Below are 14757 nucleotides of genomic sequence, written 5' to 3' on the forward strand. Positions count from 1 at the left end.
AATTGTTTTAGCCTCACTCTGGGTGCTAATCCTCTCTGACGATGGAGATCAGACAATCTTCATATATTTTCAACAGTGTTGGGGAAAGTTACTTTTAAAAGTAATGCATTACCATATTGTGTAACTCCATAAAAAGTAACTAATTGCATTACTTAATAACTTTTTATGGAAAGTAATGCATTAAATTACTTTTGCGTTACTTTTTGTCACCTAGGCTGAGCATGCTTATAACCAAAGGTTTTATTTTTTGCCAACTGTAAAAGCCTCATGCTACTGTACTTGTAATGCATTACCCCCAACACTGATTTTCAAACATACCTTCACATTACAGTTCTTACTGAATAGACAGACATTTTAATCCTTTACCACATAATAACAAGGCCCTGTAAATTTTTAATCCCCACAAACAGCCAAGCCGATGGTCATCCCTTACTGTATATCAACATCCATAAACCATTTGAGCAATCACTCAACAGACCACAATTTCAACCCTTATTTTAAGGCTGCTCACCCCTACTGCAGTTGTCACCCAATTGCTCCAATCACACCGCTCCATCTCTCTTCCCAAGGCCATGCCCCTTTCTCACCATATTTGTTTGATCTCAGCCAATAGGGGGCCTCTTCTGGGTGTGACCTGGGAGATGGTTTGTCTGGTGTCTTTATAAAACTCTACAGAGATGGGTGAAAGTTTGCACTTTCTGTCAGCCCTGCACTCCAGAGGGAGGATAAGGAGAGAGAAAGAGAGAGGGGAGAGAGAATCAAGGGGCCATCCGTTTCGTCCCTATCCCACACTTTTAAAAAGTGTTGGTGCGTACTCTCTTTTGCTCAGATTTATTGTTTGTTTGCTTTTTAATTTAAATAACTAGGGTATTCATTCGTTTCTCAGTGACCTGTGAAAAAAAACTTACAAAACTGGATTGTCTGCATCGGAGTAGGAATCCAAGTCATCTACATCTCGTGTTTTTTTTTTTTTTTTTTTTTTTGAAGTCTCCCCTTTGAAGCAGACAGGATGGAGAACGCACACACCAAGGATACAGCAGAATGCCTGGCCTACTTTGACGTGAGCGAGACCACAGGCCTCGCTCCAGATCAGGTCAAGAAAAGCCAAGCCAAGTACGGATTCAACGGTGAGGAAAGCATGGTCAAATGATGGAGGCATCTCAAAAAATTTTATGTATGTTTGATTACAATAAAAAATAAAAAAATTTGGGGGCGAATTAACAGAACAGGCCATTTTGAAGGGAGGTAGCAAGAATTCCCAACTTTGTAATAAGAACATGCTTAGTTGTGATTAGTTGAGAATAGACAGACACAATGGAGGAAAAAAGTTTGAGTTCTAGTGTCTCAAGACTTTTTATTAAAAATCCAATTCAAATGCATTCAAATTTTGAAAATACACCATACATCTCCAGAAGTATTTTCAAGAACTTGAACAGATGCACTTATCCATGCAGTATAATAACATACATTTGCAAGATTAAGATGAGGGAAAAAAGAAGAAACACAGCTGAAACAGGGGCCATTTTAAGCCTACATGGACTTCAGTAGAAGGTCAAACAGAAGGACAAATGGTCAGACTTAATTTCAGAATGGAGATTTGTACTGTCATTTAATATGCTATGTTATGGTGGTTGTTGATGGGGAAAGATATTAATGGCTAATTCTAATGGTTCTGTTTCTACCCACCTCTGCCATTAAACTGTATACTGGACCAAACTGACCAATCACAGAGCTGCCCGCTGAAGAAGGTAAGTTCTCAGTTTACTGTTATCATAGATTTATAAGACAAAGACCTAGATGCAGAATTTACATCATGTCTGTTTTTTATGCAGATCAGTTGCTTTAAAACATGCAATTTGATTTATGCACTTCTCCTTTCAATCAAACAAAGACCATGCTTGGTGTGCTTGCCATTTGGTCATATTGACTTTCTGATTGAACTATATAAAAAAAACCCTTCTCTCTCAGGTAAGAGCATCTGGGAGCTGGTGGTTGAGCAGTTTGAAGATCTTTTGGTCAGGATCCTGCTGTTGGCTGCCTGCATCTCTTTTGTAAGTAAATAGAAACCACATAACATTCAATTTACAGACACTGAGCTGTAACATTTTAATGAACAGACTGGGTTTCATTTAGAGGTGCAGACAATGATTAATAATGTGAATGTGAAGGACAGGGACACATTCCCATCCGTTCCTGTCAATCAAGCCAAATGGTAACCCTTCAGCCTAGAGTATATAATGGGTAGACAGTAATCCAGCTGTTTATATGTGCCGGGTATTATGGGACTCTTATAGTTACGTGAAACAACACTGCTAGCATGAGGTGCTAGGCATCTTTACTTAGTCCCAGATATATACATGCCCTCACTTTTGAAATCTGAGTACTTGCCGCTCTGATAATGAATGAGTGACGGCACATAAAACTGCAGTTTTTTCTTTCTTCCAAATCTGTTTTGGAATAAATGAAGCAGACAGCATTAGTTCTGCTGTTTTGTTCAGGCCTTCGTCGAGCCTTATCACAGCTGCCATTATGGCCTTAGAAGGCCAAGATAGAAGCTTTGAGGAGAAGCAAGGACAGAGAAAGAATAGACAGAGAAAAAGAAAAGAGAGCAAGAGTGAGTGATTAAGACAGAGAGAGAAAGAGAAAAGAGTGTTATTTTAAGGTGGTCTTAAGCCAGTACAAGAAACTGAATCCACCCACAAAGGTCAATGATGGAAGGAATGAAAGACAAATTGGTGGAGTGACTGGAAAGGTGAAGGAGAGAAAGACAGACAGCAGGTGTCATCATGCCATAAAACAAGCGATGTGTGTGCACACGTGAGAATTACTGGATCAACTGTACACCACACTCGACAATAACTTCATGTACAGATGAGGTGTGTGGGGGGGGGGGGGGGGGGGGGCACTTACTTGTGCAAAACTTTCAGAGTGTACACGCACACACATTGGTATAGGTGGTTTACAGGGACTCTACATAGGCATAATATTTTTATACTGTGAAAACTGTATTTTCTATCGCCCTAAACCAACCCTACACCTAAACCTATTTTTAGATTTTCAAAAAGCACCTTTTAGTATATTTTTAAGCCTTTTAAATTACAGGGACACAGGAAGTGTCCTCATAAACCATAAACCACCTTTACATTGTAATACCTATGTCATACCAATGTCATTATACAAATTTGTGTTCTCATAAACCACCCAAACTGGTGCACAATTTTACATACATCTACTGTCTCTTTAATCAGACTCTAATAAGATAGATTTATTCAATTTGTTTTTTTTATACCTCCCATATGGATCTTGAATGTGTCTCTCACAATCTCTCTTGCTCTCTCCGTTCATCAGGTACTGGCTTGGTTTGAGGAAGGTGAGGAAACAGTCACTGCCTTCGTCGAGCCATTTGTCATCCTTCTCATCCTTATTGCTAATGCTGTCGTTGGAGTATGGCAGGTGATGCTGCACATCCATTTTAAAACAGTGGCCCCAAAAAGAATCTGGATACTAGAGGCAACCTCCAAAATAAATTAATAAATAAATAAATTATATGACAAAATGTTAAACTTAGAGCCACTTATTGTTAAAATAAAAAGAGAAATGTACAATTTTAAATACATTTTTAAATAAAAAGAAATTAAAGAAAACACTTTCAGATAAAACATGTTTATAAGGTTTTAAATTGTAAGACAGTAGATATATTGTTAAAAATGAAGACAAAAATGTTCTGGTAATGTGATGAACCACACTTACAGTTACACTGTTTGTATATTGAGAGAAGCAGACCTCATAAATCCACTACTGGTAAAATACCCTTGCCCAGTTGGTTCAATTTTTTTTTTTGAAAATGACTAAATTGAAGGTATCACTAAGAAAAGCTCCAGCATATTTTTTTTGCAGACACCAATTGTAGTTATCTTGGCTCCTGGCACAACAGTCATTTGGAAAGTATGCACACCCTTGGAAGAAGAGAGTCGTCAAGGTGTAAAATATAAAGGGGAGCAGGAACTGATCAAGAACTTTGTTTTCACAGGAGCGCAATGCGGAGAGCGCCATCGAGGCTCTGAAGGAGTATGAGCCAGAGATGGGCAAAGTCTATCGAGCTGACAGAAAGAGCGTACAGATGATCAAAGCCAGAGAAATTGTTCCTGGAGACATTGTGGAAGTGTCAGGTATACCAGTGGAGCAGAGCATCATTAACACAAAACAATCTCATAATGCTCTAACACGCAAGAAGAGTGCAATGGTCTGAAAACGGAAATGCAGAGTAAGCAACACCCTCAACAAAACAGTTACACTGTGTAACCACAGTGGTGTCAAGGTACGAGGCACATGTGCAGAGGGGACAGGACTATAAAAGACTAATGCCCTTGAGAAAGTGCGAGCGTCCTTTTAAGGCAGTTCCGGGTGGGGGGGGGGGCATTGTGTGACAGTGGAAGGAAGAATATAGAGTAATGGGATCAGAAAAGGCCAAAAAAACTGGCGAGAGCATGGGCAGCAAAGAAAAGGCTGGTATATAAATACATCCCAGCACCTGTTCCTCTACTTGCGTTCTTTCAATCCCTTGCCCCTTCTCTTTCCCTCTTCCACCTGTTCCTTCCTCATCACTCATTTTTTCTCTCTAGGCCACTTGTTTACACCGTGTTGAAGGTCAGCTGGTCCTTTTCATTCTTCTCTTTTATGCATTTGCCCCTTGAACAGGTCCCCCTTTTGAGTCTCTAATCTTTCACCAATAGATCAGCAAACATTATTAACAGCGGCATTATCTTTAGACTAGACTAGATCAGGGGGCCAATCTGGTGAGCCCTTTTCCTCCAGAGAAGCTTCAACATAACTTCTTGGATGTTTTTTTATAGTTCAAGACCCTGGTTGGCTGGTTCATGTTGGTTTAAGTAGGGATGAGGCTAAACTCGATAAGAAGGTGGACCACCAGGAGCAGGACTGGACAGCCCTGGACTTGAAGAAATAATAATAATAATAATAATAATAATAATAATAATAATAATAATAATAATATACAACAGAGAAGCTTTAAATACAATTTTGTAATAAAAGAAAAAAAATTACAATAGGTATTTAGTTTCAACAGTATTTTCTTCTCTTACGTCCGTATAGTGTTTATCAGAGCAGCGCTGGTTTGTTTACATCTAGAACCAAGGAAATGCTGTATCGCTGCTGTTCCATAAGCGCCACCTGCTGTCAGAGAGTGAATCTGCATGTCATTCAGCCCAAGTGCTGTTTTTGATTCATGCAGATATGTTTTATGAAACATAATTTTACAAAGATAAAGTCAGACTTTTCTGTTTTCACTTTAAATCTTGAAATTATTCATTCAAATCAAAAACTTCTCATGGAACGCGTGTAGCATCTTTGTTTGGATTGTGATTAAAATGCAGTCGTTGCCTCTAATTTCCAATGGCTACAGATATTTTTGTTTAAGGCCAGTTTGCTTGTTAAATAACAAATAAACAATAAATAAATTTGTTTAAAAAAAATTGTCAATTTGCTTGTAAAAAAGGAAAAGGAGGTGGGGGTCACAAAACCTCATAATCGGTGCATCACTAAATAAATACTGAATAAAAGGCCTCAAATTAGAAGGACAATCTGGGCTGCCTTTTTCTTGTCTTAAATAAAGGCAGAGGTCAGGGTTCTTAGGCTAATTAAGGTTAGTTAAGGTAATTAAGGCTAATTACTTAGGCTAATCCAAACCACTGCCCTAACCCCAAGCATCACTGTATTTCTGTATCCTTCTTACTATGAGTACTATGTGATTTGAGTATGAATTGTTCTTCACATGTGTGTTCTTAATTCTCAACTTTTTCCTGTATAGTTGGTGACAAAGTCCCTGCTGATATCAGAATCACCGCCATCCGCTCTACAACTCTGCGTGTTGACCAGTCTATCCTCACTGGTTAGTCTCCGATTTACAATATCTGTCCAGTTACCTCCCAATATTCACAAAACATTGCATATATTTTTATCCTTCTCTCACCTTTGTTCTCACTTTATCCTCAGGTGAGTCCGTCAGTGTGATTAAACACACAGAGTCTGTCCCTGACCTCAGGGCTGTCAACCAGGACAAGAAGAACATGCTTTTCTCTGTGAGTTTCCCTTTCTTCAGCTTTTTGCTGTACCTCTCTTCTTTCTCCAGCACTAGCACCTATACGTTCTCTCCCACTCATTTTCCCAGGGCACTAACATCGCTGCCGGCAAGGCTATCGGAGTTGTGGTTGCCACCGGCGTCTCCACTGAGATCGGTAAAATCCGTGACCAGATGGCTGCCACTGAGCAGGAGAAGACCCCCTTGCAGCAGAAGTTGGATGAGTTCAGTGAGCAGCTCTCCAAAGTCATCTCCCTCATCTGTGTGGCTGTCTGGCTTATCAACATTGGCCACTTCAACGACCCTGTTCACGGTGGCTCCTGGATCCGCGGTGCAGTCTACTACTTCAAGATCGCTGTTGCTCTCGCTGTAGCTGCCATCCCCGAAGGTGAGAATATAGGAGTCATGATACAAATCAGGGAACAGCAGTGTAAATCAGGAGTAAAATTCATACAAGATTCAGGATTCAACTTTTCAATGCAGACTTTGTAAATGGAGTAATCCAACACATCGGTTTCTTTCCAAATAGGTCTGCCTGCTGTCATCACTACATGCTTGGCTTTGGGAACCCGCCGTATGGCTAAGAAGAACGCCATTGTCCGTTCTCTTCCCTCTGTAGAGACTCTGGGCTGCACATCTGTCATTTGTTCAGACAAGACCGGCACCCTCACCACCAACCAGATGTGTGTTACAAAGGTTTGTAAGAGACATTGTCTTGCTTCAAGCAATCTCAAGCAAGCACCAATATACTAATCCTCTCACTACAACCACAAAACCCTTATGTTTTGCACACTGTTTAAGCTTTGTTCTCTCGGTATTTAGATGTTCATCATTGAGAAGGTGGACGGTGATTCTGTGACTCTTGACCAGTATGACATTTCTGGATCCAAGTACACACCAGAGGGAGAAGTGTAAGTCATTTCATATTTATTAAGTGACTCGCATGCAAACAGATACACACAGAAAGGCTCACCATTCTCTTTACTTTAACGTACAGTACTAAGGGTGGACTTCCTGTCAAGTGTGGCCAGCATGACGGCCTTGTGGAGCTGGCAACCATCTGTGCCTTGTGCAATGACTCATCTCTGGACTACAATGAGGTAAACAAACAATATATTAATTCTTCCATTTGTGAAGCCACAACTGAGCTTAAAGGGATAATTCACCCAAAAATGTAAATTATGTCATTAATGTTTCACCCTCATGTCGTTCCAAACCCGTAAGACCTCTGTTCATCTTCAGAACACAGTTTAAGATATTTTAGATTTAGTCCCACAGCTATCTGTCCCTCCATTGAAAATGTATGTACGGTATACTGTCTATGTCCAGAAAGGTAATAAAAACATCAAAGTAGTTCATGACGCTGCTGATGTGTGATCTTTGTTATTGGGTGCACCAGAAAACACATCAGCAACGTCGTACGTCAACAGTGCCGTGAACGCGCTCACAACAGTCCCGGAAAAGAAGACAATGGTGAATAAAGTTTTAATTTTTGTTATTTTTGGACCAAAAGGTATTTTCGATGCTTCAACAAATTCTAACTGACCCTCTGATGTCACATGGACTACTTTGATGATGTTTTTATTACCTTTCTGGATATGGACAGTAGTGTTGTCACGGTACCAAAATTTCAGTATTCGGTACCGATACCAGTGAAAATCCACGGTTCTCGGTACCAATTTCAGTACTAATATGCTAATTAAAAAAATAAAAATTTATCACTAAAAATAAAACCAATGCCATTCTTTATACTTATTTACAATTGTGTTTAAAGTTTATATAATTATGAATTATGTATAATATAATTATGAAAAACAGTAAATAAGTTTCACCCAAATTTTATCTGTCTTCTAATTAATGAAATGTAAACATTTTATTTTTTGGTAAATAAAGGGGATTTGCTATTAAAATTAAAACATGGAAGAAATATTGAGTGATTTATTTCTTTAATAAAGTTTCATAAATTGTTTCAACAGTGGTAGCAGTATCACATACATTCTACTAAATACTAGTAATATTTCTAGCACAATGCCTTTATGTAAAAATGAACTTTTATTTTGACGGGCTCCTTTTTTTTTTGACACTGGTTTTACTCGAAATGGTAAAATGCTTGTGAAGTGACTCAGAACTGTTCTGGTGATGTTGTTTATGTATTTATGTCCTCACTGAGACGGCAGATGCTGAAATTACTGCAAGCATCACACGCTTCAGTCTATGTAGTAAACAAACCTGCATGTCTTTGCCATTCATTCATTCACACAGACGCGCAGAACATGCAGCGTCTCCAACTTTTCAACCAACTTTTGCAGCTTAACATTTACAGATACTGGTCCATATGGAGGTTTGATTTGATTAATTTATGCTAACTTTGACAAATTCCATACAGTCCATATTAAAATGTAAGTTTCATTTTCATGACTGGATTTTGAGATTCCGTCCGCGTTTTCTGCTTCGCTGAAATCAAAGTGCTGTATGCGTCAAGAAGCGGGTTCAGCGGGTACTCTGTACCACCGGTACTTAAAGTAACCTGGTACAGTCACATTTTAATTTTTTTTAGTACCGACTTGGTACCGAAGTACCGGGTCTTTTGACAACACTAATGGACAGTATACCGTACACACAGTTTCAATGGAGGGACAGAAAGCTCTCGGACTAAATCTAAAATATCTTAAACTGTGTTCCGAAGATGAACGGAGATCTTACGGGTTTCGAACGACATGAGGGTGAGTCATTAATGACATCATTTTCATTTTTGGGTGAACTAACCCTTTAACTCTCACTCTCTTGTTTTAAAGTCTAAAGGAATCTATGAGAAAGTGGGTGAAGCTACAGAGACTGCCTTGTGCTGCCTGGTTGAAAAGATGAACGTGTTCGGCACTGATGTCCGTGGTCTGTCCAAGGTGGAGAGAGCCAACACATGCTGTTCTGTAAGTACTTCAACCTCTTCAGAGCTCTCTAAGCTCATGTTGGTCATCTGTATTGTGTCCTTTGGAATTTATGGCAATTCTAAGTTTAAAAACTTAGCCCTAATTTATGATTCAAATATCAAAAGGATATCTATGATAGTGGTGTTTCTACATGCTTAGTTCATGGTCGGATATGTTGTTATAGTTAACTGTCAAATTCATGTTCCAAGATTGAATTTTAATTTAATTCCAATTCAAACGTAATATCAATGTAGTTTTCTTCTCTTGGTTACCTAGGTGATCAAGCAACTTATGAAGAAGGAATTTACTCTTGAGTTCTCCCGTGACAGGAAGTCCATGTCTGTCTATTGCTCCCCTGCAAAGGCCTCCAAGGCCTCTGTTGGAAACAAGATGTTTGTCAAGGTAAGACCAATCCTAAAAAAGTAACCTATTAAAATTGATTGCCGTAAACAGAGGCGAATCTTAATCACAAAATTGTTATTGTCACAGGGTGCACCTGAGGGTGTTATTGACAGATGTGCCTATGTGCGTGTTGGAACCTCCCGTGTGCCCCTGACTGGTCCAGTTAAGGATAAGATAATGGCTGTGATCAAGGAATGGGGAACTGGCCGTGATACCCTGCGCTGCCTGGCACTGGCAACCTGTGACAACCCTCTGAGAAAGGAGGAAATGAACTTGGAGGACGCCACCAAGTTTGCTCAATATGAGGTATTTGTGTGAAAGAGAAACAGGGACATCATTTGTATTTCAACTAACATGATAACTGAATTTTGCTTTCCTCACAGACTGATCTCACCTTCGTAGGTTGTGTTGGTATGCTGGATCCTCCTCGTAAAGAAGTTATTGGATCCATTGAGCTGTGCAGGGCTGCTGGTATCCGTGTAATCATGATCACAGGTGAATCATGTTCAATCCTTAAATCAGTGCCGATATTTGTTGAAACAGCACCAAAACACGTCACTGTTTGCATCACTTTGCTGGCCTGTGTATGCGGCATTCCGGGCAGGCTGACAATCTGCTTGGTTGCTCTGTGACAATTGATTGAGCTTTTGCTTTTTTTGGATCTATTTCAGAAAAAATAAAATGGTAACACTTTCAATGAAGCCCATTTTTATAACACATCATAAGGGTAATCTTAAGCAGTGTTGGGGGTAACGCGTTACAAGTAAAGTGAGTAAACGCTACAATTGTTCTTTTTTTTTTTTTTTTTTTTATTGCTGAAAAGTGTTGAACCTTCTTCTCCTGTGTTCTACTGTACAGACGTGAATTTACTTTTCCTTCAGCCTGAGGTTTATTCATTACACTTTTTGGTGTGAAAGGGCTTTACATTTGCTGTAAATAAAACTTCATATATTAAAAACAATCAAGCCATGCTCACATTTAAAAAGTAATGCATTACTATCCATAAAAAGTAACTAAGTACTAAGTAACGTCATTACCTTTTTAGCTAGTAACGCAATATTGTAGTGCATTATTGACATATATATATATATATATATATATATATATATATATATATATATATATTATAATATGTTGTTTCATCTCATAAATAATCATAGCAATTATAATACATATAAAAATTATAACCACAAATAAGCAAGTTTTTTTGAGTATGATTATAACATGGAATAAACACCATGTTAAGTTCACTTAATTAATGATAAATTATAAGTCATATACCTTGACATTATTTAAAATCTGTACTGTATCTTACTATTTTACTGATATTACAATAATAGTTCAAATCAAATGTGCCATATTACACATTCATTATGGCTGTTTAAGAAAAAAATATCATTGTTGTTGTCATCGTCGTTATTATTTATAAGTGAACTTTGTCTGCTGAAGTAACAAGTTAACAGTGGCAAGATATGAGACTTATAATACATTATAACTATGGGAAATATATTCCACAAGTTAAGTGGATGCATTTTGTTATAATCATACTCTTAAAAGCTATAACCACAAATAAGTAAATATTATAATTAACTAAAACTGTTGTTATGATTACTAATGAGATGATACAACATATTATAAGGCTTTTTATAATACATTATACATTCATTACAATGCCTTAAAGGGATACTCCACCCCTAAAATGAAAATTTTGTCATTAATCACTTAACTTAGCCTGTCTTTGGAACACAATTTGAGATATTTTGGATGAAAACTGGGAGGCCTGTGACTGTCCCATAGACTGCCAAGTAAATAACAGTGTCAAGTTCCAGAAAAGTATGAAAGACATTGTCAGAATACTCCATCAGTGGTTCAACTGTAACATTTTGAAGCAACAAGAATACTTTTGGCTTGTCTTTCATATTTTTCTGTACCTTGACACGGTTATTTACTTGGCAGTCTATGGGACAGTCACAAGCCTCCCAGTTTTCATCCAAAATTTCTTAAACTGTGTTCAAAAGACGAACTAACCTTTTATACGGTTTGGAACGACATGGGGGTAAGTGATTAATGACAAAATTTTCTTTTTTTGGGTGGAGTAACCCTTTAAGAATACTCTTATAATGTATTATAAATATGGGCTTTAATATATTGCAATAATATATTGCAATAAACCTGAAAATAATATCTCCTTCCCAGGTGATAACAAAGGTACCGCTGTGGCTATCTGCCGCCGTATTGGCATCTTCGGTGATGATGAGGATGTGACAGGCCGTGCTTACACTGGCCGTGAGTTTGATGACCTGCCACTGGCCCAGCAGAGAGAGGCAGTGCGTAAGGCCTGCTGTTACGCTCGTGTTGAGCCCTCCCACAAGAGCAAGATTGTTGAGTTCCTTCAGGGTTTTGATGAGATCACTGCCATGGTAAGGGAGCGAATGTCACAAAAGCATAAATAGTATCTTGGTCACTTGATCAGAAATATATTTAACATGCTTGCATTTTTTTTTTCAATTCCATACCTCCTCTACACACTCTCCAGACTGGTGATGGTGTGAATGATGCTCCTGCCCTGAAGAAGGCAGAGATTGGCATTGCCATGGGCTCTGGCACTGCTGTTGCCAAGTCAGCCTCGGAGATGGTCCTGGCCGACGACAACTTCTCCAGCATTGTGTCTGCCGTTGAGGAGGGCAGAGCCATTTACAACAACATGAAGCAGTTCATCCGCTACCTCATCTCCTCCAACGTCGGAGAGGTTGTGTGGTGAGTGACAATCTCTCTCTTATACGTTTACCCTCTGGAATAGGTTGACTCTAAACCTGATTTATTTTCTCCATCTTCTTCAGTATCTTCCTGACTGCTGCTCTTGGTCTTCCTGAGGCTCTGATCCCAGTTCAGCTTCTGTGGGTGAACCTGGTGACTGATGGTCTTCCTGCCACCGCTCTGGGATTCAACCCCCCGGATTTGGACATCATGAGCAAGGCTCCCCGGTCCCCCAAAGAGCCCCTCATCTCTGGCTGGCTCTTCTTCAGATACATGGCCATTGGAGGTGTGCTTCATTTCATTTTTCTGCTTCATCCCTGATCCATTCTAGGTTCACCATGTATTCAATGATATTGAGCCTTCCCTGATTATCTCAAGACTTCATTAACGGTTCTGTTCAATCTCTCTCTCAGGTTATGTTGGTGCTGCAACTGTCGCTGCTGCTGGCTGGTGGTTCCTTTACTGCGAAGATGGCCCCATGGTCTCCTTTTACCAGCTGGTGAGAATCTAGCATTGTCTAGCAGAGAATTAAACAATTGATAACTATAAAAGACAGTAAAAATGTGTACATTTCACAATAAAATAATAATGCTATACCTATTCCCTGTCCCCAGTCCCACTTCATGCAGTGCACTGCGGAGAACGAGGAGTTTGCTGGCATTGAATGTGAGGTGTTCGAGGCTGCTCCTCCCATGACAATGTCTCTGTCTGTCCTGGTCACCATTGAGATGTGCAACGCTTTGAACAGGTCAGTACTTAACAAATCCAAACATCATAAAGCAGCTGATCATAAATGTTTTTATGCTGATTGTAACATACAATGATGCATGGTTTCGCAGCTTATCCGAGAATCAGTCTCTGGTGCGTATGCCTCCATGGAGCAATTTGTGGCTGGTGGCAGCCATGAGTCTCTCCATGTCTCTGCACTTCATGATCATCTATGTGGACCCTCTGCCTGTAAGTACTGTCTGTGTCCATCCAGCATGCTGAATTTGGTTCATGTGTTTAGCAATATCACTATGCAGGCTAAAGGGGCCGCCACAAGGGGGCGATGTAAGACGTGTGCCCAGGTGCCTTATGAAACCATATTCAAGTCCAGCCAAGAGACATTTCTCTCATGTCCAAGTCACGTTCAATTGCAAATCCATTATAAAATAAAGCGGCAATATTCTTATTCTTTAATTAATCACATCATTGTTTCAATCCAGCTGGTTTTTATTATCTGCTGTTATTTGCTAATCTCTGTCTTGCCCTCTAATAGTTGATCTTCAAGCTAACCCATCTCAGCGTGACCCAGTGGATCGTTGTACTGAAGCTTTCCTTCCCCGTCATCCTTATTGACGAGCTGCTCAAGTTTGTTGCCCGCAACTACTTGGAGCGTAAGTAACCATTTAAAGCAAATGGTAAATCTTGACAAATTTCGATAAAATATATATATATATATTTTTTTTTTTTTTTGGAAATGATTAATCGATTATGAAAAAATAAAATAAAATCCTGGATATTGATATTTAAAATAAATTCTAAACATACTAAGCAGATTTAAAGTAACATACAAATACATAACTAAATACTGGTTAAAATGACTTAAACAACTTACTGTACTGTATGTTATGAAGACCTGACTAACTGTTTAACAAGCAAATAAAAATTCCTATCATGACTTATTCATTTCCCTTTTAAAATTGTATTCTCCTTTACTTATCTCTTGTCCTCTTTTTTTTGAACCCTCCTCTCCGTGCTCCATTTCTTCTGGTGGTGTAAATACTCCTCTTCTTTACCCTTTTCCTCCTCACTCAATCCCCTGGTCAACCCTTCTTTATTTTATTCCAGCCTAATCCTGTTCCCCTCCATATTCCTGTAACAAAGCAAGGTATCCCACAATCCTCTCTGTCCATGCCTGCCTGCATCCCTGTGTCTGTTTGTGTATGGACGAACTACATTCTTTGGCTTGTTGATTGACATCAACAATTGCTGATTGCTCCTCAGAGAGTACAGTAATGCTCCATATAGCAGCAGATGCCACTGTAGAATCTTAATACCATCATCAGCAGAGAAATTGCAGTCTTAATGCTACATTCATACTCACACATGTGCTTTTGTATGATTAATTGAGACAGTAGATTCTGTTCATTAAAAAACAATTAGGTTAAAGAACATTTCCATATTTAAAGATTACTTTTAAGACTATACATTTAGGGTTATGTGATTAAAAGCAATGTGTACCTACATTATTTAAACTTTTTTGTGGACCATCTTTAAGCAATCTTGTACCACATAATTTATTTTCTCGAACAGAGAAAGATGACAATCTAGTGTCCAAAAAGTGGGACTGAAAAAATGAAGAAACGAGCAAAACAGCAGAAAAATTAAGTTCGTCAGGAGTGGAAAAGAAAGCCACTGTGAACCAGTGAAAGTCAACCATGAAATGTAAAACCTTATAGAAAGGAAAAAAAATATTTAAGTAAACTGTGTTATGTATATGTATTAAGACTATATATAATTTAATATATATATATATATATATATATATATATATATATATATATATATATATATATATATATTGTTGTG

General features: G+C 38.6%; 1 protein-coding gene across 2 annotated transcripts; it reads left to right on the plus strand.

Annotated features, from left to right (window-relative positions):
• Positions 1 to 674: 674 nt before the first annotated feature.
• Positions 675 to 14687, plus strand: LOC132149054 (sarcoplasmic/endoplasmic reticulum calcium ATPase 1-like). Of its 2 annotated transcripts, XM_059557959.1 has the most exons (24): positions 675 to 807; positions 1005 to 1127; positions 1731 to 1748; positions 1969 to 2051; positions 3349 to 3453; positions 4031 to 4169; positions 5828 to 5908; positions 6013 to 6098; positions 6188 to 6485; positions 6627 to 6793; positions 6920 to 7008; positions 7095 to 7197; positions 8893 to 9024; positions 9301 to 9426; positions 9514 to 9732; positions 9810 to 9921; positions 11623 to 11846; positions 11963 to 12183; positions 12267 to 12469; positions 12597 to 12682; positions 12798 to 12931; positions 13023 to 13140; positions 13445 to 13562; positions 14482 to 14687. In XM_059557959.1, exons 1-24 carry the CDS (start codon positions 678 to 680, stop codon positions 14517 to 14519), a joined length of 3153 nt encoding a protein of 1050 aa, XP_059413942.1. In that variant the 5' UTR covers positions 675 to 677; the 3' UTR covers positions 14520 to 14687. The 2 variants fall into 2 exon arrangements, with proteins under 2 accessions (XP_059413942.1, XP_059413943.1); XM_059557960.1 differs by having other exon boundaries at positions 688 to 1127.
• The last annotated feature ends 70 nt before the right edge of the window (positions 14688 to 14757 follow it).

Source organism: Carassius carassius, chromosome 9 (assembly GCF_963082965.1).
Source record: "Carassius carassius chromosome 9, fCarCar2.1, whole genome shotgun sequence".
Lineage (NCBI taxonomy): Eukaryota > Metazoa > Chordata > Actinopteri > Cypriniformes > Cyprinidae > Carassius > Carassius carassius.

Excerpts from the sequence above, each read along its gene's own strand:
- LOC132149054 (XM_059557959.1), top strand. The coding sequence starts at position 678 with ATGGGTGAAAGTTTGCACTTTCTGTCAGCCCTGCACTCCAGAGGGAGG. Across the intron at positions 6,099-6,187 it reads AGAAGAACATGCTTTTCTCT|GGCACTAACATCGCTGCCGG; the intron begins GTGAGTTTCCCT and ends TCATTTTCCCAG. Across the intron at positions 7,009-7,094 it reads TACACACCAGAGGGAGAAGT|TACTAAGGGTGGACTTCCTG; the intron begins GTAAGTCATTTC and ends TTTAACGTACAG.